The 22,654-nt window shown below is 51.1% G+C and overlaps 1 protein-coding gene across 1 annotated transcript; it reads left to right on the forward strand.

Annotated features, from left to right (window-relative positions):
* The first annotated feature begins 455 nt into the window (after positions 1-455).
* On the forward strand, positions 456-1,509 carry LOC112064227 (peroxiredoxin-1-like). Its single transcript, XM_024121501.3, has 2 exons — positions 456-806; positions 1,159-1,509. Exons 1-2 carry the CDS (start codon positions 456-458, stop codon positions 1,423-1,425), a joined length of 618 nt encoding a protein of 205 aa, XP_023977269.1. The 3' UTR covers positions 1,426-1,509.
* The last annotated feature ends 21,145 nt before the right edge of the window (positions 1,510-22,654 follow it).

The following is a 22,654-nucleotide window of genomic DNA, read 5'->3' on the forward strand; positions in this document are numbered from 1 at the left end:
ATACCTTTTAAAATCGCACCACAAAAATTTTTTTTAATACCTAGGAATAAACCTGACCAAGGAAGTGAAAGACTTATACACTGAGAATTATAAAACGTTAATAAAGGAACTAAAAGAGGATTCAAAGAAATGGAAAGATATCCCATGCTCTTGGATTGGAAGAATTAATATTGTTAAAATGGCAATACTACCCAATCAATCTACAGATTTAATGTGATCCCTATCAAATTACTCATGACATTTTTCACAGAACTAGAACAAATAATTCAAAAATTTACACGGAACCATAAAAGACCCAGAAGTGCTAGAGCAAGCCTGAGAAAAAACAAACAAAGCAGGAGGCATAAATCTCCCAGACTTCAGACAATACTACAAAGCTACAGAAATCAAAACAGTGGTGTGTCTCCTTCCTGACTGTCCTCTGCGGTTTGTCTGTGAGAAATGCTGATAGCAATATGTCTTCAGGAAATGCCAAAATTGGGCACCGTGCCTCCCAGTTCAAAGCAACTGCTGTAATGCCAGATGGTCAGTTCAAAGATATCAGCCTATCTGACTACAAAGGAAAATATGTTGTGCTCTTCTTTTACCCTCTTGACTTCACCTTTGTGTGCCCCACAGAGATCATTGCTTTCAGTGATAGGGCAGAAGAATTTAAGAAACTCAACTTCCAAGTGATTGGTGCTTCTGTGGATTCTCACTCATGTCACCTGGCATGGATCAACACACCCAAGAAACAAGAAGGACTGGGACCCATGAAAATTCCCTTGATATCAGACCCCAAGCACACCATTGCTCCGAAATATGGGGTCTTTTTTTAAAAATAAATTTATTTATTTATTTATTTATGGCTGTGTTGGGTCTTCACTGCTGTGCGCAGGCTTTATCTAGTTGCGGTGAACAGGGGCTACTCTTTGTTGCGGTGCACAGGCTTCTCATTGTCGTGGCTTCTCTTGTTGAGAGCACGGGCTCTAGGCACACAGGCTTCAGTAGGTGTGGCACGTGGGCTCAGTAGTTGTGGCTTGTGGGCTCTAGAGCTCAGGCTCAGTAGTTGTGGCACATGGACTTAGTTGCTCCGCAGCATGTGGGACCTTCCCGGGCCAGGGCTCGAACCCGTGTCCCTTGCTTTGGCAGGCGGATTCTTAACCACTGCACCACCAGGGAAGCCCAGACTATGGGGTCTTAAAGGCCGATGAAGGCATCTCATTCAGGGGCCTTTTTATTATTGATGATACAGGTATCCTTCGACAGATCACCATAAATGACCTTCCTGTTGGCCGTTCTGTGGATGAAACCCTGAGACTAGTTCAGGCCTTCCAGTTTACTGACAAACATGGGGAAGTGTGCCCAGCTGGCTGGAAGCCTGGCAGTGATACCATCAAGCCTGATGTCCAGAAGAGCCAAGAATATTTCCCTAAGCAGAAGTGAGCACTGGGCCATTTTAGGGCCAGGCTGCAGTAGGTGGCCATGAGAGCAAAACCTCTTCTGTACTATTGTCATGCTTAAAACACAAGACCTTGCACTCAGCCAAGATGTGGTGTGGGACTGGACAGGCCTTTCCTGCAGGGGTTGGGGAAGCCAGCCTTTCTTCCTCTGGAGGAAATGGCCTGAGCTGTATTATGGAGCAGGCAAACTGATGTGTATAGTAGTAGGGTATCACTTTTGGTCTTTTGTAGTTTTATTAAACTTGAGCTGAGACCTTAAAAAAAAAAATCAAAACATTGTGGTATTGGTACAAAAATAGGCATACAGATCAATGAAACAGAACAGAGAGCCCAAAAATAAACCCACACACCTACAGTCAATTAATCTTCAACAAAGGAGGCAAGAATATAAAATGGAAAAAAGACAGTCTCTTTACATGTGGTGCTGGGAAAGTTGCACAGCTACATGTAAATCAATGAAGTTAGAACACACCCTCACACCATGCACAAAAATAAACTCAAAATGGCTTAAAGACTTAAACATAAGACATAAAACTCCTAGAAGAGAGCATAGGCAAAACATTCTCTGACATAAATCGTACCAATGTTTTCTTATGTCAGTCTCCCAAGGCAATAGAAATAAAAACAAAAATAAACAAATGGGACCTAATCAAACTTACAAGCTTTTTCACAGCAAAGGAAACCATAAAAAAAACGAAACGACAACCTACGGAATGGGAGAAAATATTTGCAAATAACGTGACAGACAAGGACTTAATCTCCAAAATATACAAATAGCTCATACAATTCAATAACAAAAAAACAAACAACCCAGTCGAAAAATGGGCAGAAGAGTTAATAAACATTTCTCCAAAGAAGACATACAGATGGCCAGTAGGCACAGGAAAAGATGCTCAACATCACTAATTATTAGAGAAATGCAAATCAAAACTACAAGGTACCGCGTCCCACCAGTCAGAATGGCCATCATTAAAAAGTCTACAAATAACAAATGCTGGAGGAGGTGTAAAGAAAAGGGAACCCCCCTACACTGTTGGTGGGAATGTTAAGTTGGTACAGCCACTATGGAAAACAGTATGCAGGCTCCTGAAACTGTATTGTTGAAGACCACACTGTAAAAGTGAGGTATAATTGGGGATTTAATTGTATTTTCAGTCCTCTGGGGAAGCAGACCCTTTGGCGATACATAAGAATAGGATGTGAACCTGGACAAAATGATAATTCAAAAAGATACATGCACCCTTATGTTCATAGCAGCACTGTTCACAATAGCCAAAACATAGAAACAACCTAAATGTCCATCAACAGATGAATGGATAAAGAAGATGTGGTACATATACACAATGGAATACTATTCAGCCATAAAAAAGTGTGAAATAATGCCATCTGCAGCAACATGGATGAAACTACAGATTATCATACTCAGTGAAGTAAGTCAGAAAGAGAAAGACAAATACCATATGATATCACTTATATGTGGAATCTAAAATATGACACAAATGGACTTATCTACAAAACAGAAACAGACTCATAGACATAGGGAACAGACTTGAGGTTGCCAAGGGGTGGGGGAGGAGGGAGAGGGATGGACTGGGAGTTTGGGGTTGGTAGATGCAAACTAGTATATATAGGATGGGTAAACAACACAGTCCTAATGTAGAACACAGGGAACTATACTCAATATCCTGTGATAAACCATCATGGAAAAGAATACAAAAAAGAATGTCTATATGTGTATAACTGAGTCACTTTGCTGTACAGCAGAGAGTGGCACAACTTTGTAAATCAACTATACATCAATAAAAAAACAAAAATTAAAAAACAAAATAAATAAAATAAATAAAATAATGCAGTAACTTAAAAAAAAAAAAAAAAGAATGAGAGAGCTCCCAAAGTAACATGGCAAGGAGGTGTGAATCTGGGGAGGGAAAGAACCATGGCCATTTTTTTTTTTTTTTTTTTTTTTTTTTTTTTTGCGGTACGTGGGTTTTTTTTTTTTTGTTGTTGTTGCTGTTTTTTGTTTTTGCGGTACACGGGCCTCTCACTGTTGAGAGGAGCACAGGCTCCGGACGCGCAGGCTCAGCGGCCATGGCTCACGGGCCCAGCCGCTCCGCGGCATGTGGGATCCTCCCGGACCGGGGCACGAACCCGCGTCCCCTGCATCGGCAGGCGGACTCTCAACCACTGCGCCACCAGGGAAGCCCATCCATGGCCATTTTTTGTGGTCTGCCACGTTCTGACACAGAGACAGCCTCTAGCACGCGTTGGCTGTCCATGTGACATAAAAGACACAGACTTTGTGCTCCTCTGCACTCCCCGGACGTAAGCTCAATGTACCTAGAACACAGGGTGTCTGAGAGCGGTGGCTGGGGATGAGGTGGGAGAGACAGGCAAGGAGCTACGTTCAAAAGGCATTCACCCCTGACTCCTCAGGGACAGACACAGTGGCAGAAGGGCAAGAGTTTGGGAGTCAGACACACCCAGGTTTAATTCCAGCTCTGCCACGAGCCCCTGGGAGGACCCTTGCTAACCACTAAGGTCCCCATCTTCCATAAGGGATAAAAGCATCTACCTCTTAGTGCTGCGGGGAGGATGAGATGAGGCCAGGTGCCTGGCATGGAGCATCATGGTGCCACCGGAAGAGTTGCAGCTTGGCTGTCATCAGGCCCCAGGAAGCTGGCTGAGGTCTCTTCGTGCCCACTGAGTGACAGCGGCTGGAAGGACAGAGCCAGCTGAAAAAGCTCCCCAGCCAAAGCCTTCTCAGAGGCTTGCTCCCCAAACTCCCCGTTATTATGCTACAAAAGACTGGTACAGCTGCTCACCACGAAATAATTGGTGCCATGCTTGTCTGAGGGTCAACCTGTGCAAATTGCAATCGCTCAGATTCCCGCACCTGCCAGCCCAGCAGGTCCATAAAGTTGCGCTTACGTTCGCATTTCTCAAAGGCTCTTGAAGGGCGGTGCTGCTGGTGTGACTAGACGTTCCGCAGCGGGCCAGAGCCCGGGCGTGGGCCCAGCTTGCAGGTTAGACATCCAAGGAGGAATGATGCACTTTCCAGGGGCCGCAGCCCAGACTGGGCGCAGGAGGAAGATTGTCCTGCCGCAGGACACTCCCAGGAGCCAGGCTGGGCATGCCAAGGGGTACACATCCCACACAAACACACACTCACCTATCAAACCCCTTACCAAATGGCATGCCACCGTGTCACTCACGCAAAGGTGCCATCTACTCTGGCGTTGCTGCCCTAACCATTGCCAGGCCAGTTGATTCACCCTCCCAGACAAAGAGAGAGGGAGAGGTGAAGGCATTCCTGGCAGAAAGAGTGACATGTGAAGACACATGGAGTTGCACATGGGCCTGGGACACCACAAAGGTGCAACATTCCACGAATAAAGTGGGAACGTTAAAATTCGTCTTGTAGACATTAAGGGGTTGAGGGAATTCTTTAAGCATCAGTGTGATGACCAGGCATGCAGATGGGTTTCAGGACCATCCTCCTGGAGATGGTGGAGGAAGGAGAGACTGGACACGGGTGACCAGTTCAGAGATTTCCATCGCCCAGGGGAGAGCTGCTGGGGGGAAGGAGAGGACGGAACAGGCTCAGGGAACGTTTCCGGGTTGGCATCAGCAGGCCACGTGACCGAGTGGATGTGGGCGTGGGGGAGGACGGAGGGTTGGGTTGACTTCCTGTTCGGGCAGATGGGGGCCGCTGCCCCAGCCAGAGGGCACAGGGGGAGGAAGCCGGTCTCAGTCTGAAACGGTTCTTTCAGTCTGAGAGCCTTGTCCATCACCTCTCCTGCCCTATGCTCGCTGGGAGGACAGGCAGACTCCACTTCCCATCTCTCCAGCTGAGGCTGTGGGCGATGGCCAGCGTCCCCACGGGAATGCTGGAAAGGAAGTCCCCATGGTTACTGGTGAACAAGGAGGCCCCGGGCGACAGGGTCAGGGGACAACGACGGAGCCCTGCCGGGGGCACATCTGGCGCTGAGGGTTGTCTGTGCCGGAGGAGCCCCTCCACCCACTAAAGGTGCCTGTCTCCCCTGGCTTTTGACCCTCCAGGCCTAAGCCCCTGGCACAGCAGACACCTCCAAGTCCTGCCATGTCCCTCCCGCTGTGACCCAAGCTGGTCCCAGGCCCAGACCTCCAGGCCACGCACACACTTCCACATCCCATCCCCACAGGTGAACATGACGCAGAGCTGTGAGAGAGGTTATTTTTGAAACCCATTTGCAAGGTAGATTTCTCATAAATGCCACAAAGCAAAGCAAATCCTATAGATTATTTTTCAAGGCAACGCAAGAACTATATAAGTTCTCTGAGTACATGTGTTCACGGCATCACTTTGCTTTACCTCATGGTCCTGCACATTCAGGCTGCAGTCGCCCTGACCCAAACCATCATCCGCTCCAGGAAGCATCTGCCTGGTACCCATGGGACAGCAGACGTGGGGGTGGGGCTGTCACAGGCATTCTGGGGGGCCCTCTGGTACCCCTGGCAGTGACAGGCTCCAGACCCTTCAAAGAGAAGGGCAGAGTCTGGGGGCTGATTCTCAGCATGGGAAGGGCCATTGTCCACCTTGGGGTCAACAAACTGGGACCGTCTCACCCAACAGCCCGCTGTTCCTTCCCTGGGCTCCCCATCTCCACGAAAGGTGCCTCCCCCCACATCCAGGGCACAGCCTGCACGAAGGGAGGGAGGCTTCCCCGCACCACTGCTCCCCTCCACCACTGCCCCTCTTTGTCTCAGGTTCTGGGATTCCACCCTCCTGAACTTCTCCCCTCCATCCCCCAGCCTCCTCCTCGTCTCTCACATCTAACATCTCCTGCTCCAGGCATCCCTGCATGGTGGCTGGAGGGGCCTGCCTGAAGCACAGTGTATCTGTCATGCTCTCCCTCATTAGCCTTCTGTGGCTCCCACTGCCTCCAAAACCAAGCCCACACTCTTCAGTCTTGCCCGGCCCGGCCCCGCCACTCACGCCCCCATGTCCTCGGACACTTCGCATGGACTTCGGCTCTCAGGTCCTTGCTCAGAGTGGGGTCCCTTCCCAAGTGGCCTGTCTTCTCCTTTACCGCCTCTGCAATGTCCTCTTCCCGGACACGTCCTCCCTGAATTCTTCTCTGATCCCGAGGAGTCCTCCCTGCCTCTGGCTCCCCCGTGTCCTTGCCTGTGCTCTGAAGGTGCTCACCCACCTTGTGTTTCAGCCTTTATGTTTGCCATCTCCTCCTATCCTGTGAACTCCAGAGGGAAGGGAGGCCTTCGGTCTTTATCTCTGAAGCCCCCTTGATTAGTTGAGGCAATGCTAGCTGCTATCACAGATAAGCCCAGAATCTTGGTGACCTAACAAAGGAACAATTAACGTCTCACTCACTCACATCCTATGTCGATGTTCCTGGCCCGGTGGCCTTCCACAGGCTCCTTCAGGGACCCGGGCTCCATCCACCCTCAGAGTCCTCTCTCTAGAGATAGCACATCCGGTTTGAGGGGTTTGTTCTTATTGTGGTGAAAATACACAGAATAAAATGCACCCTCTTAAGCCATTTTCAAGTGCACAGTCTGGGGCGGGCAGCTGTATGCACACTGTCGCACCGTAGCTCTCGAGAACTTCTTCATCGTGCAGAACTAACAGCGGCCATCAAAAGACTCCCCGCCCAGGTCTGGATCAGGTGGTTTGTTTTTCTGATATTGAGCTGCATGAGCTGCTTGTAAATTCTGGAGATCAATCCTTTGTCAGTTGCTTCATTTGCAAATATTTTCTCCCATTCTGAGGGTTGTCTTTTCATCTTGTTTATGGTTTCCTTTGCTGTGTAAAAGCTTTTAAGTTTCATTAGGTCCCATCTGTTTATTTTTGTTTTTATTTCCAGTTTGCTAGGAGGTGGGTCAAAAAGGGTCTTGCTGTGATTTATGTCGTAGAGTGTTCTGCCTATGTTTTCCAGAGGTTAATTTCTCTGTGAGGGGTAAGGTTGGCAACAATGCTTTGGGGCTAAACAGATAGCTAGTGGGAAGCAGCCGCATAGCACAGGGAGATCAGCGCAGTGCTTTGTGACCACCTAGAGGGGTAGGATAGGGAGGGTGGGAGGGAGACGCAAGAGGGAGGAGATATGGGAACATGTGTATATGTATAGCTGATTCACTTTGTTGTAAAGCAGAAACTAACACACCATTGTAAAGCAATTTTACTCCAATAAAGATGTTTAAAAAAAAAGACTCCCTTCCCCGCCCCCAGCACGCCCATCTGTTAACCCCGTCAGCTACTGACCCGTGTCACTTCCACTCACATTCTGTTAGCACGAGCTCACCACGTGGCCACACCCTGGGGGGCTGCAGCCAGGGGCGTGGGGAGCAGCTTCCCAGAACGGGGCTGCCCTGCGGGAAGGGAGCCCAGCCTTGCACACAGGTGAGGCCGAGACAGGTGTGTGCTGTACTGAGCGTACACAGAGGGTGGAGGAAAGAGAGGCTTCGGGGAGGGAAAGAGGGCGATGGGTCCTGCTAACATCTCCGGGCACCTACTGCATGTAAAGTGCAGAGCTGGGTGTGGTCACACACACGAGAGCCACACGGTGCCGGGGAAAGAGCCAGACAGACTCGGTCCAGATTCCTGGTCTCTGGGCTCGGGGAGCTAATGAACTCGATGATCGCATGAGATGAGATGTGATGTGCAAAGGGCCTGGCACACAGGAGGCAATGTTATTGTTTACCTTACACAATCCTGCAATGGGGAAACCCAGTCTCAAGTCACCTGGGCCACTTGCCCAGTTAATAAGCGGAGAGGTCAGATCTGCACTCACACCAAGACTGCATGCATCTCCCCAGGGCGTCCCTGAGATGCCCTCTGACCTCCCAGCTCCGGCCTAAAGAAGATCAGAGAGCCGGTGCCCTGCTCACACCTCATGACCTCCCTCCCCTGACCTCTTGCCGGTAGAGCCCTGTGGTATCCGCCAGATGACGCCAACTCCCTCCACATCCTTTTAAAGGAGCTCCGCCTAAACAGTTCTCAATACAAATACTGCAGAGCCTGGGCTGAGATCTGCTCCTGGTCTCCTTGCCCAGCCTCCTTTCACCCAGTGCTGCCTGCCAAGACAGTCCACTGCTGACTCCATCCAAGATTTATTGCCAGTGGCCCCTCCACGTGTACAGTCTCCCAGCGCCCAACCTGCAGACGCAGCCCTGTCACCTCCCCTGTCAAATCCTCCCTCTTCGGGCTGGTGCAGCAGACAGGCTCAAGGAGGAGCACTGAGAAGCGCCGTAGCAAAAGAAAGCAAATCTGAGCTCGCGTTGCCAAAGGCCAGCCACACGCCTGGCCACGGAGGTGCCCTGGGGAGATGCATGGGCTGCACGGCTGACGAGAACAGGACCCTCTGAGCTGGCCCAGCAGGAAGCCCAGCATCAGCAGGCATCACCAAGTCCCCGTCCTTCCTGCTGGCAGCTCCCTAAATGCTGTAGACGGTCAAACAGACATTGACACCTCCTCCCCCTGCCTGGCACGCAGCAGGCCTTAAGCTTCAGAGAGATGCGGAAGAGGGCAAAAATGTAAAAACCACTCCTTCCTGCTTGGAAAAGGACCTGCGTTCATGAGAACCTTCTTACCTCCCGGGCACAAGGCCGCTCATCACGGAGAAATGTTCATTTGTGGTCAGTTTCTGGTACTCCCGGAGCTCGCTTTCAGGTTTGGGGGGCCGCGCGCGTCGAGAAGGCGCCTGCCCACCCCTCTGCTTCCCGGGCCACGTCTGCGCTGTTTGATCCTCAGCCAGCGCGGCTGCGAGGCTGGCAGGAGCCGTGGGCAGGACGCCTGCCACGCTCGCACCCCCTCCCGGGCCGTGCAGCTTGTGACTGTTTGACGCATCGCCCTCTCTCATCTGCACCGAGGTGCTCAGCCGAGTGTCAGGAGGGAAGTAACCCCGTCGCTCTTCCTCTGCACCCAAGTTGCTGGCAGGCGGGGCCGGCCACTGAGAGGCCCCTGCCCCAGCCGCACCCACGTGCATGCCCGGCTGGAATCGCCCCTCTCCCTCTGCTGTCCTGGAATTAAGGCAGGACAGCTGTCATCTCTGGGTCCTCAAATGTAAACCCCAGAAACCTGCCTTCATCCTTCTAAACGTGCCGTGTTTTTTCCAGGCTCTGCAAGACCGGGCCCTGTCCAGAGGCTGCAGATGCTCGGGCCGAGGCGGCCTCCAGGACACACCAGGGATTTCAGTCCCAGAGTCAGGGCCCCCCTTGGTCCCGTGTTCTGATGCCCCAAGCCCCACAGCAGAGCCTCCCCCAGGCCCGAGGCCATGGGCACCAGGAGGGAGACTGTAGCAGCCAGGACCATGGAGAGAGGAGGGACAGAATTCCATCACCTGGGCTGGGGACGAGGGCCAGGACCCAAAGCACAGCAAGACACCGGGCTCCTCGCTGCCTGTCGAGAGCCTCGCCTATGCTCCCCTGCCTCTAGGCCTGGCAGAAGCCACTCCCGCTACCTCGGACACCCCTCCCCTCCTACTTCACATTGCTCTTTGCCATAGGCCTTTCAGATCTCAGCCTGGGTATCACTTCTTCCAGGCAGCCCTCTCTGACCACCGCCAGACAGGGACAGATGCCCCTCCCTTCTCTCTCTCAGCTCCTTGCATTTCGCGCCCCCCATGCTGCCCCTGTCACTCTGGGAGGGAAGAGCCTGTTGGTTTTTGTTTCCCTCTCCGGGCTACGAACTCCACAGGGCCAGTCAGGGATGTGGTCGGCCTGTCACAGCCCCTGACATGCCACCTTCATGACTATCTGCTGCCTGGGAGAAAAGATAAAAAGAATCAAGTGAATGAATGAATGTTGGGCTCATCAACGCTTCCTAAGAACCGGTGTCGCCCAAAACCCCAGATCACGTTGCTCCAGAGGTGAGCCCTAAACACCTGAGTGGCAGGTGTTTAGTGGCAGGTCTCAGAAGATCTGAGAGCAGATCTTCTCTCCTGTCCCAGCTGCCCTGGCAGTGGGTGGGGCCCGGCCTCAGCCTGACTCCTGGGCTTCCAGACCTTCCAGACCAGCGCCCCACAGAACTGGAGCCTTCCATGACCGCTGGCCCCGCTGAAGCTGGCCCTTGCTCGGGCCCGGTCTCTCCTCCGACGGGAGTTGGCTATGTGCCTGGTGCCCGGACAGGCCGGCCCTGCTGCCCCCCAGGCCTTATTCATTTATTCCTTCCTTCACTCACTCACTCACTCATCATTTAAACCAGTTTGAGCTGGCTTTTTTGGTTCTTGAAATGAGAAGTCTGAACTGATTCTGTCTGAATCAGCCTTCAGTGGAGTCAGCCTTCACTCTGTGTGCACCCCCAGCTCTGGACTCCTTCTCACATTTGGTTTGGATCCCAAACAGAAGCCCCGGCAGGTACCAGGTCTCTGCTTGCAGATGAGGCTTAGACGATGCAGGGGTCACGCACTGGTGGGGAGCGGGTCTGCAGCCTGCGAGGCCTCGGCTGGACCAGGCACAGTCCTCGCCTTCCCATCACTGATGGCTGGACTCGCCTCTCAGAGTGCAGTTGAGGCCCTCTCCCCCTTACGTCATGAGTCCTCTCACCACCGACCCCTCCTCTCCACCACGGAGGGCTCGTTCCCACTCGTGGATACAGCCCATCACTTTTCCGCACTCACCACACCCAAAGACAGCGGCCCGGGCCTGCCAGCAAGGATGACTCCATAGCGCCCAGGGCCCCTTGTGGGCTCTCTGACTTTGCCCAGATGGAATCCACAGATTCCAAAACTACTAAGTCAAGTCTGCTGAAAGACTATTGGAAATGGTTCAATTGGAGACGAAACGGTGGCCAACCTTCAGGGGTTACCACGGGCACTGTTTTCCTCTCTCCTTATACATCGAGCCGGGCTGAGCAGCTAGGAGGAACACAGGCAGAGCCTTGCCAATGAGGAAACTGTCCCTCACTCACGGTCAGGCACAGGAAGGCAGGGCGCTGCTTCTGCCCAGGATTCAGGCTGGAAACCTTTGAGCGGGGCCGCGTTGCAGCGTCAGATGTCTAGGCCGCCCGGAAGGGCACGGTGACAACCCCAGGGGGGTGAGATGCAACAGCATTTTCTCCCGCAAACCAGTGAGGCCACGTGAGGAATGGTGGGCGGGAGGGCCTCACCAGTCGGAGAGCCCAAAGGGACAGACTCTTCCCATTTGGGGCCATCCAGGGCAAGCTGTTAAGAGCCTCGTGTGGCCAAGAATTTTCCAGAACACTTCACCTCGTGCTCGCAGTCTGGAAATCATGTTGGCAAATGTTGCCTGTGGTTAATTGAACGTACCGATAAGCTGTGACAGGAGGAGTGCCACTTTCCTCCCATGGTTTAGATATTCCCTCAGGAGCGGAGAGAGGTGAGTCCTGCCAACCCACAGCAACGTTCCATAAAACCAATCACTCTGATGACTCATAAAATAAGGATCTGACACAGGGGTTGAATATCTGAGCTCCTCAAGGACAGGGACCAAGTCCCACTCGTCTGGTGTTCCCCGTTCCTTCCAGTTCCAGGCTCAGAGTCGGGCACACAGAACCCGAGTGAGTGTGGGATCCCTCTGCTATGCCCTGGATTGTTTGGAAGGAAGGATCATACCCACAGAAGGCTTCTTATTAGACTACTCAGCACACACAGCCGCATAAATATAACAGAGCATGGATAGAATCTGTGTGCTAGAAACTATAAAAGCTGATGTAAGACGCCAAAGAAGCCCTAAATAAATCAAGAGACGGCATGGTTGTGAATTGGAAAACTCACAAAGATGTCAATTCTCCCTACGTAGATCTACAGATTTAACACAATTCCAATCAAAATCCCAGCATGATTTGCTGGTAGTTATAGACAAACTGATTCTACATTTTAAATAGAAAGACCAAGAAACTAGCAAAGCCAAAATTTTGAAAAAGAAAATAAAATCGTAGGAGTCACACTACCTGATTTTTAGATTTTCTAAAAAGCTACATTAATCAAGACAGCATGATATTGGTGAAGGGATAGACACATATATCAATGGAACAGAATAGAGCATCTAGAAATAGACTCTCATGAGTATGGCCAATAGACTTTTGACATAGTGCAAAGGCAATTCAATGGATAAAGTATAGTCCTTTTGGCAAATGGTGCTGGAACAACTGGACGTCGTGGGCAAAAAATAATTTTTCTTAAGCTGATCTAAACATACTCCTTATTAAAAACAAAACAAAACAAAATGGAGTATAGATCTAAATGTAAAACACAAAACTTTTTAAAGAAAACATGGAAGAAAAGTTTCATCACCTGAATTAGGTAAGGAGTTTTTAGACATGACACAAAATGCAAAATACATAAAAGAAAATAATGACAACTTGGACTTCATCAAAATTAAGAACTTCTGCTCTTTAACATAGACAGGTAAAAGAATAAAAAGACAAGCTGCAGACTAGGAGTAATATGCAAATCTCATATCCAGTAAAGAACTTCTATCCAAAATATATCAAAAACTCAAAATCCAACAGTAAGAAAACCAAAATAAAAAATGGGCAGAACCTCGACCAGTCACTTCACCAAAGAAGATATACAGAAGGCAAATATTCAGATGCAAAGGTGTTTAGCATCATTGGCTGTTAGGGAAATGCAAATTAAAACCATGATGAGATACTACTACACACCTATCAAAATGGCAAAAATAAAAAATATTGACAATACCAAATGCCAGTAAGAGTACAGCAACGAGAAGTCTCATGTGTTTCTGATAGGAATACAAAATGGTACAGACACTTTGAAAACAGTTTTGTTTAAAGTTAAACATACACTACCCATCCCAGCAATCTCACTCTTAGATATACATACCCTAGAAAAATGGAAACATACGTTCACATAAAAACCTGTACATGAATGTTCATGGCGTCTTTATCTGTAACAGCCAAACACTGGAAACAACCCAAATGTTCTTCAACAGGTAAATAGACAAACTCTAGTGTATCCATATAATGGAATAGTACTCAAGGATATTTTTTTTAATTAAAAATTTAAAAAATTTTTTTTTAAATTTTTTAAAAAATTATTTAAAAAAAAAATTTTTTTAATTTTTTTAAAATATTTTTTTAAAAATTAAAAAATACACGCAATAATTTGGATGAATTATAAAGGTATTACACTGTGAAAGAAGTCAATATTAAAAGGTTACATTCGCTATGATTCTGCTTATATGACATTCTCAAACAGACAAAATTCTAACAAAGACTTTGTTACAAAATTAGTGACAGAGTACAGATAAGTGGTCTCCGGGGGCTTAAGGTAGCAGTGGGGAATCACTACAAAGGGGTAGCATGAAGAAGTATTTTGGGGGTGATAGAACTGTTTTGTATTCTGACTGCAGTGAGGGTTACACAAATCTATATGTGTGTCAAATTCATATAAATATACCAAAAGTTTGTTTTATTGTGTACTAATTTTTAAATAAGATTCTAAAAAACTATTATAAATATACTCCAAATACTCAAAAGGAAAATAAGAACATGATAAAAAGAAAAATGGAAGATACAAAAAAGAAACAAACTTCCAGAGACAAAAAAATGCAAGTGAAAAATAAATTGAATGAGAGTAACACCAATTAAACACTGCAGAAAAAACGGCCAGTAACCTTAAAGACATAACAGAAATTATCTAAAGTGAAGCACAGAGAGATAAAACATTGTGAAATAACATCGAGTGGTCCAACATGTATGTAATTGGAGCCCCAGACAGAGAGAAGAAAAAATATTTCAAGAAATAATGGCTGAAATTTTTCTAAATTTGATGAAAAATAAACTCACAGATCCAAGCTCAATAAACAGGATAAATATAAAGAAAACCACAGAAAGACAAAAACATAATCAAATTATTGAGAAGAGGTGAGTAAAGTCTTAAAAGCCATCAGAGAAAAAGACACATAATGTACAGAGGAACAAAAATTAAAATGACAGCAGACAATGGAATAATATATTTAAATACTGGGGAGGGGGGCGTTGTCAACCTAGAATTCTATGTCCAGTGAAATATCTTTCAAAAATGAAGGCAGGGACTTCCCTGGCAGTCCAGTGGTTAAGACTTCACTTTCCAGTGCAGGGGGTGTGGGTTTGATCCCTGGTCAGGGAGCTAAGATCCCACATGCCTCGTGGCCACAAAACAAAAAACATAAAAACAGAAGCAATATTGTAACAAATTTAATAAGGACCTTAAAAATGGTCCACATCAAAAATCTTTTTTTAAAAAATGAAGGTAAAATAAACACATGCAAATTTCAGACATGCAAAACCTGAGGCAATTCATTATGCATTACCAGCAGATCTGCGCTACAAGAAATGTTAAAGGGAATTCTTCATACAGAAACAAAAATGAGAGGGTAACATCAGTGAAAATGAGAGAATAAGGATGTCTGAAAGCCCCTCCTCCATAAAGGCAATGAGGACCCTGGCAGAAATTGTCAGAATTAAACTGTTTAGAACTCTGGAAATCAACCAAAGGCTACCAGCAATGTAGGGAGCATTTATTCCAAAAATGGATGAACGTTGGTAACAACAGTGTACATTGTCATATTTTAACTTAACCTATTCCCATATTCCTCTCCCCAGCTCTTTTTCATGTCTAAATATCTCATAGTAAAATAATAATTTAAAAAACAAATTATTTGCATATGCTTTGTTACTTCTCCAGTTTAAACTCCCTGTTTAACTGACAGGAAGGCAGCTTTCTCCCAGATCCATACTTCCCACCACGTGTCCAGGGGTCTTTCGCAGTTGGCCCTATCCATGTACTGCCCCCTCCCCCGCTGGACCCCTCCCCTCCCAGGCCACACTTTCCTTCCTGATGCTGCCCCCCATCCAGCATCTCAGACTTCCTGGAGCCTTTGTCCTAGTTGTCACAACCATCATGGTACTCCTCTGCCATGGCCCAGGGCGCCCCTCACCAAGTTCTCTGCCCTGCCTGGCCCTGACTAAGGACTTCCTGCTGTGGACACAATCACCAAGAGCCCCTTACAGACTAGTCGGACACCTGGCAGGAAGGGCAGGCCAGTGTCTTTTGGAGGGCACTGCCCTCTGTCCCTCTGAGAGGTGAGGAAGACGATGTCTCAGATCCCACAGTCAAACCAACTCTACCAGCCCCCAGCACCAGAGCAGAGGCCATTCCCATTCTCTCCTGGAGGGTCACTATCTTAGTCAGCTCAGGCTGCTGAACAAAATACCAGAGACTGGGTGGCTTAAACAACAGAAATTTATCCCTTACAGTACTAGAGGCTGGAAGTCCAGGATCAAGCTTCCAGTGTGGTCCGTGTCTGGTGAGAGCCCTCTTCCTGGCTTGCACATGGCCACCTTCACACTGTGTCCTCACATGACAGAGAGAGAGGTCATCTCTCTTGTGTCTTTTCTTACAAGGGCACTAATCCCATTCCTGAGGGCTCCACCCTCATGCCCTGCAAGATATCCAAAGATATCTCCAAATACCATCACACTGGGGGTTAGGGATGCAACATATGAATTTGGGGGGAACACAATGCAGTCCAAAGCAGTCACTGTGACGGTGTCACCCCCATCCAGGGGCCATTGTGCCTCTCCTTCCCCACACCAAGCAGCTCCAACCACTGGGGATAGTTGAGTTCTTCCACCCAGCTGGGCTGGCTTGTGCAGACAACCTCCTTATTTTAACTCAGACAGGCCCACACACCCCTTCTTTGTTAAAGGGGTTCAGTTCCCCCCCGAGTCTCATAGCATGTGAGGTATGCAGAAAGTGGCGAGCTGGCAAAGCTGTGTGCCAGCAGCTTCCCTACTAAGCAAGCCTGCTGGAGTCATGGGAGCAGGCTGAAGACGAGAGGCGATGACATCCCAGGGCAGTGAAAAGGCTCGATTGACACACGTGGGTTTGCTGGGCATCTGTCACCACATTTGTTCATTTTTCCAGCACACAGATTTTTTGATTTTTTGATTTTTTGGCCACGTGGCATGAGGGATCTTAGTTCCCCGACCAGGGATCGAACCCATACCCCCTGCAGTGGAAGTGTGGAATCTTAACCACTGGACCACCAGGGAAGTCCCTCTCCAGCACTCAGTCCTTGAGCACTTACTCCAGTACTGGGCAGGCTGCTGTGGGCAACAAGAGAGACAAAAGGACCTCTTCCTGCCTCCAAGACCTTCTGGTCCTCCATCGGATACCATCCTGTGTTCTGGATACCCTGGCATGCACCAAGACTTGCCGGCACAAGGCTTGGGGTGGCTTCTCAGTGGAATGATGGGCCCAGGGTCCCCCTGCCTCACACATCACCTCTGGATGCCAAATGGCAATGATCTCATGACTGGTGGAAACAATGACAGTGACAGCAACATTCAGGGGCCCTCGGAGCCGGCACTGTGCACACACTTTACATGCAACTTCACCTCTAGCCTTGGGCCAACCCTATAAGGTACAATTATCACCCCATTCTTCAGATCAGGAAACTGAGCCTCAGAGACGGGCTGTAACTTGTCCTATGGTGGCTAGGTTGAGACCTGACCTTGGCCTCTGAAGCCGTCCCAATCCCAGGGCCTGGAGACCGCATGAAACACACATGCTCTGCCCGTGTCATTTCCCATTTTCCCATCAGGAATCTTTGTTCCCCTGGGACCGCAGGCCGGATAATTCTCATGGGAGTTCAGGGTCAAAGGTGGGTCTGCAGAGCTGTGTTTACATCTTGCCCTGTCCTTGTACAGCTTACAAACAAGACATTTTTATGCTGTGACCTGCCACTTTCCCACGTCTTGACCAAGTGTGCTTTCTGCATCAAGTTGTTTACTTTCAAAACATTTCTGTTTCTCTAGGCTCGCTAGTGTAAATGCCCTCCCAGGGCTGCCAGGTTTCCAGGGAGACGCAGGCTGCAGGCCACAGCTGCTCTCCTAAGCCTCCCACTCCTCGGGTCACACCTGGTGGAGGCTGAGGCCACAGCAGCCAGCCCAGAGCAGTGATGCCGTCAGGGCCGCCAGGATGCCCAAAACTCTCATGAGGGTGTCTATGAAGGTCCCATCATGACCGTGCTGGGTGTGGTCTGAGGCCACCCCAGAATGACCCCCTGACCCCTACCACATTCCCCAGTGTGGATGGTCCAGTCCCCCCCACTGAGGCCATTGTGGCCAAGGGGCCCACAGTGAATGGATTCAGAGCAACAGGAAGGAAAACCCACACCTGCCCCCTGCAGGCTTTGAGACAGAGCCAAGTCCAGGGGAGGGGCTGTCCGGGCCTCCAAACTCCACGCCCCAGGTGACAAGCCCTCCCAAGGAGGCAGCCTGGAAAGGCGGCAGGGAGCACGTGCTCGGAGACCTCAGCAAGCCATGCGGTCTCTGAAGCTCCATGTCCTCACCTGAGAACTTAGGCCAGTACTAACCCGACACCCCTCACAGCACTGCCAAATGATCGATGCCTGTTAAATGCCAGCCCTGGTCACCACTGAGGTTAGAAACATGCATGTTGTACAGGGCTCACCAACCCCTGCACCAACCGCTGAATTAATGTAGCTAAATAGTACTTGAGGTTCATTAAGAGTCTTCGAATCCAGCTGGAATGACGCGGGAATACCCCCACGCTCTGTGTGGCAGATGTGCCCAGAGACAGGGCTCACCAAGCCACGGGGGATGCCCATAGCCCTCCCGATCTGGGCCTCCATGGCTTCAGGCTGATCTCAGATCACAGACACATCGTTAAAGGGCATCAGTCTGAGCTTGAGGTGAGGACACGAGGCCCGGTGGCTGCCGGGATCAGCGCTCCCCCCGCACTGAGTGTTCTTTATCACAGTTCACCTCCCAAGGGCACTGAGGGTGGCCACTACTGTAAAGTCCAACAGGTGGAAGGGGAAACTGAGGCAGCCTCTAGGGCATCCCTCGAGGTAGTCAGAGACCCCACAGGATGTGGCCCAAGGAAGGTGAGGAAGCTCGCCCTGGACCAGAGGCAATGCAGATGCCAAAATGCTCACCAGCTTCAAAGCCTGGACTCAAAAGTCAGGAGCTCGGAGCAGAGGCCACACCTGTGGGAGCGCTGGAGGTGCCTTGCCCAGGGCGCTGGGGTCAGCACCAAGGGGCTGCACAATCTCCTCCCCTACCCCCTCCTTCCTCCACCGCAGCCCCCAGCCAGCCTCGCCCCAGCAGGTAAGTCAGAGAGCAAAGGCACGGGGGTTTCATAAAGGCAACGCATCCGCATGCCGATGAGAGGTGGCCATCATCAGCAGGAGAACAGTCTGCTTCCTACACGGTCACCCGGAAAAATCAGGAGGCAGAAGCCAAGGCAGGACCAAACACTGGCCCCACCAGGACCCTGGCGGTCCAAGGCATTAAGGAGGGTGGCCCTGAGGACAAGGAGTGCCAGGTGCCCACCGACGTGAGCTGTCCTTGGGCAGGTTGGCCACTGATGGGGAACAAGACAAAAAGCGAGACTGGCCGGCAGCCAGGATTTCCTTCTGGCTCGAGCCCACAGGCCTGCCAGACCTTGTAGGTCTGACTCAGGGGAGTCACAACCTCCAGAGTCACCACATCACAGCATTACTAAGTCACAACGTTACCACTGGTGCCTCTTGAGAGTTTTCTGGCTCCAGGCAATGGCAGCTGAGAAAATATTTTCAGCAAAGCCATGCATGCCCAGTGACCGTCCAGAATCCCTGCCGCCCACTTAAACATCTCCAGACCCGTGAGGCCGGCGTGTGCTTTAGCAGCTGCAGGTCCCCCGCGTGCTGTCAGCATGAAAGCCTTCTGTGACTCCCTTGGGGCCTCGACTCTAAACAGTGCCCAGAAATTGTTATACATCTATTTTTAGAGTCAACTCTGCAAGGAGTTCCTCATCAACAGCTTAGTAATAAGCACAGCCAGGCCCAGGAGCGCACTGACCTAGAAAGCCTCCAGTCCCTCTCTGCCTTCCTCCACCGTCCCACTGGGTGGGACATGCGTTTCCCCACTCACGGACCTCTGCTCCCAGGGATCGTTTCCTCTCAAACAAGACAGCCAACAAGACCTGGCCTTTGCCCCCAAGGAGGCCTTTGGAGCCAACTCCTTTGCATAAACCCCAAATACTCTCACCCACCAGCAGGCTTCCAGCAGAAGCACCGGCCTGAGAGTGAGTGCTGTGCACTTTCTAATGCCAACACCACCTACTCCATGGCCCTCAAGGCCCGAGGAAGCAGGGTCTCTGTCTGAGTTTCCAGGTGCCCTGGGGGTCAGGGAGTGCAGGAGGATGGCTCTTGGTGTCAGGCCTGTGTTACAATTTTGCCTCCTTATCTCCCTCTGTGACCATGGGCAAGTTACTTACCCTCTCTGAGCCTCAGCACCCTTCTCAAAATGGGAGGATAACACCCACCCCTCCAGCCAGCTCAGCCCAGCCTCCAGAAGCTTAGAGACATGGCTTGGCCACACCCTGTCCTGGGCCAGCCTCAGCAGGCCTACAGTAAAGGTTGCTTCCTCACTCCTCAGCACCTTGCCTCAGCACCAGAAAAACGCTGGAGAAAACGGTGCTCATCTTAACAGCCTCGGGAACCCCCCTTCGCTAACACTCATGCCCTGCGAGGCCAGAATCTGCCAGAATGGAGGCTCCAGACAGGGGAGATCAAAGTGCCTGGGAAAACTCTGTCCTCCAGGACCCCTCCCCAGATCATGTAGAACAAGCAGAGGCCCCGAGTGTGGACCTGGGTCTGTAGGAGCTGGGCCTCACGGGGCAAGCAATCTTCTCGGAAAATCCACAAGGCCCCTGAGCCCCTCCCTGCTCTGAGCCCAGAGCACAGCAGCCCCTGGGACATTCAGGGGAAGATGAGCCCTGGGGTCAAAATGCTCGCTGCTGGGAGCCAAAGGAATGAGAGGGGCTTTTTTGGGAGAAAAGGACAATCCTAACGGCAGCATTTTCCCAGGACATCCAGGAAGCTTGCAGACCTGGGCCCGGGGCAGGGCCTCCCCAGGCTCTTGCCAGGCTCACTCACCCCACAAAGGTTGATTTTGTCCCAACGCCGGGGACTCAGCTGTGAAAGACACCAATGAGACCCCTACCCTCTGGAGCTTAGAGACAGACACAAATCAAACAGACCACCAAATGAGACACTTACCAGCTGTGATAAGTGTCCCGAAGGAAACGGAGAGGATGTGCTGAGGAAGAAAATAACAGAACAGCCTCTCTCGGGGAAGACCCCCCTGAAAAGATGCGGAGCCAGGACCCGCCTGGCTGAGGGCAGGGCCAGAGCTGTTCCAACCACAGAAGCGTCGGGGTGCCACGGCCCAAGGCGGGATCACAGCTAAGACTGAGTGAGCCTCTTACCTACACCAGGCACCGGTCCCAGGCTTCACAGGTGGTGTATTTCTCTCTAAAACCCGAAGCTACTGCATTTACACTTCACAGATGGGGAAACTGAGGCACAGACCAGTTAAGTGACTTGCCCAAGATCGTGCAACTGAAAGGGGTAGCACATGGATTTGAACCTGAGTGATCTGGCTCCACGGGCGGTGCCCACGTCTGGTCCCTGTCCAGGGGCACCCTCGGCCCAGGGATGGCTCTCCCGGCCCTTTAGCTCAGCACTGAGGCCAACCGGGCAGCTCAGAGCAGAGCCTGAGCTCCGGAGTCTGAAGACAGAGTTCAACTACTCCTGAAAATTGCTCCTGAGCTCAGGGCACCAAGTGGGGACAAGATGGGACCTTGTACGCTGGCTGCAGAGCCGAGCGGCCGTGTGGCTGGGACGGGGCTGAATCTCTCTTGGGCAGGCAGGACGGCTCCCACCTGCTCAGGTTCACTCCCGGCTCAAACTCTTCCTGGCTGTGTGTCCCAGGGCAGGGTACTTAACCTCTCTTTGTCTCAGTTCCCTCATCTATAAAATGGGGATGATCAATGAAGACCAGTTGAGAAATAGCTATAGAACTGCTCTATAAAGGGACATTTTCCCCAAATGTCGCCAATGTGTGCTAAGAAATGTTTATGCATGCCCTTTGTCATCGGCAGGGAAAGGTAAACCGTGGCCTTTTCTAGGGCCCAGAGGACATTCGTGCCACCTGGGTCCCCCTTGGGCATGCACTGCTACCTGTCAGTGGCTGGGACACAGGTGGCACATTCATAACAGTCCACGCCAGAGACACGGAGAAGAGCTGGAGGCTAGCCGGGCACGGGGCTTCGTGGGGTGACCTGAGGACCTGAGCCAGTCCTGCTTCTGCACGGGGGCCGCCTCCCCACCCCAGAGCCAGGCTGGATCTACCTCTGTCCCCCCCACACGCACACACACGCGCACACACGCATACATGCACACGCGCGTACACGCACGTACACACGCACGCACACACACACACACAGAGCCTCAGGGGTTGGCTAGGGCAGCGCCAGGGCCACAGGGCAACCAACCAGAAGCAGACCTTGGTAGCCTGCCCTGGACTTCAAAGCTCCTGAGAGCCAGGGTGAGGAGGAGGTCCCAGTCCCAGATAATGACAGGGATCTCCCGCGTGGAATCCACCAGCCTCAGCCAGGGAAGAGGCTGGGCCCAGGGCACAGCTGGCTCTGGGTTCCTGGGCCTGTCAGCCTGCAGCCAGCATGGTGCTAAAACAGCTGTCAGCAGCCGTGGCCGGGACAGGCTGCATCCTGACAGCTCCCTGCCCCCAGCTCCTCCTACTCTGGAATTATCTGCCTCCAGGTGGGTGAGGTCCTCACCCCCAGCCTGGCTTTGCCTGCCTCTGGGCCCTGAGGATGGCCCCTCTCCTACCCTCCTCCTGACCTTGAGCATACCCCAGAAACGCCTAGAAAGCCAATCCGGGCTCCCTACTGGTAATGCACGTGTGCAGGACAAATGCGTCTTGCTTGCCCTGTCTGTCCTGACGCCGGAGGGCAGACAGGCTGCTCATAGGCGCTCAGGATAGAAGAGAGGGGAACGCCCCTGCCGCTGCTGCTTCAAGCCAAGAAAATACTTCCTTGTGTCTCTCTGGGCAGGTCCTGCAGAGCCCAGGAATGAGAAGCACGCTAACTGGTCCTCAGCACCCCTGCAAAGTGATCTGAGGAAATTCCATCCACAGTTTGTGGGACGCCTACTGCCCCCGTTCTGGAAATTCCTCCCCCTGGGTTTGCAGGGCTTTGCGTCCTCCTTCATCTCCCTCCCCTCCAGCTCCCCTCCTTCCCAGCCTCTTTTGCAGCTTCTCCAGCACCTGCCCCTTAAATGTTGCAGTTTCCTCATGGTCCATCCTCGACCCTCTACAGAGTGCGCCCCCTCCCTGGGCCGTCTTCACCACCCAGCTTCAGGAACCTCCATCTGTGTCTCCA

This window comes from Physeter macrocephalus, chromosome 20, assembly GCF_002837175.3.
Source record: "Physeter macrocephalus isolate SW-GA chromosome 20, ASM283717v5, whole genome shotgun sequence".
Taxonomy (NCBI): Eukaryota; Metazoa; Chordata; class Mammalia; order Artiodactyla; family Physeteridae; genus Physeter; species Physeter macrocephalus.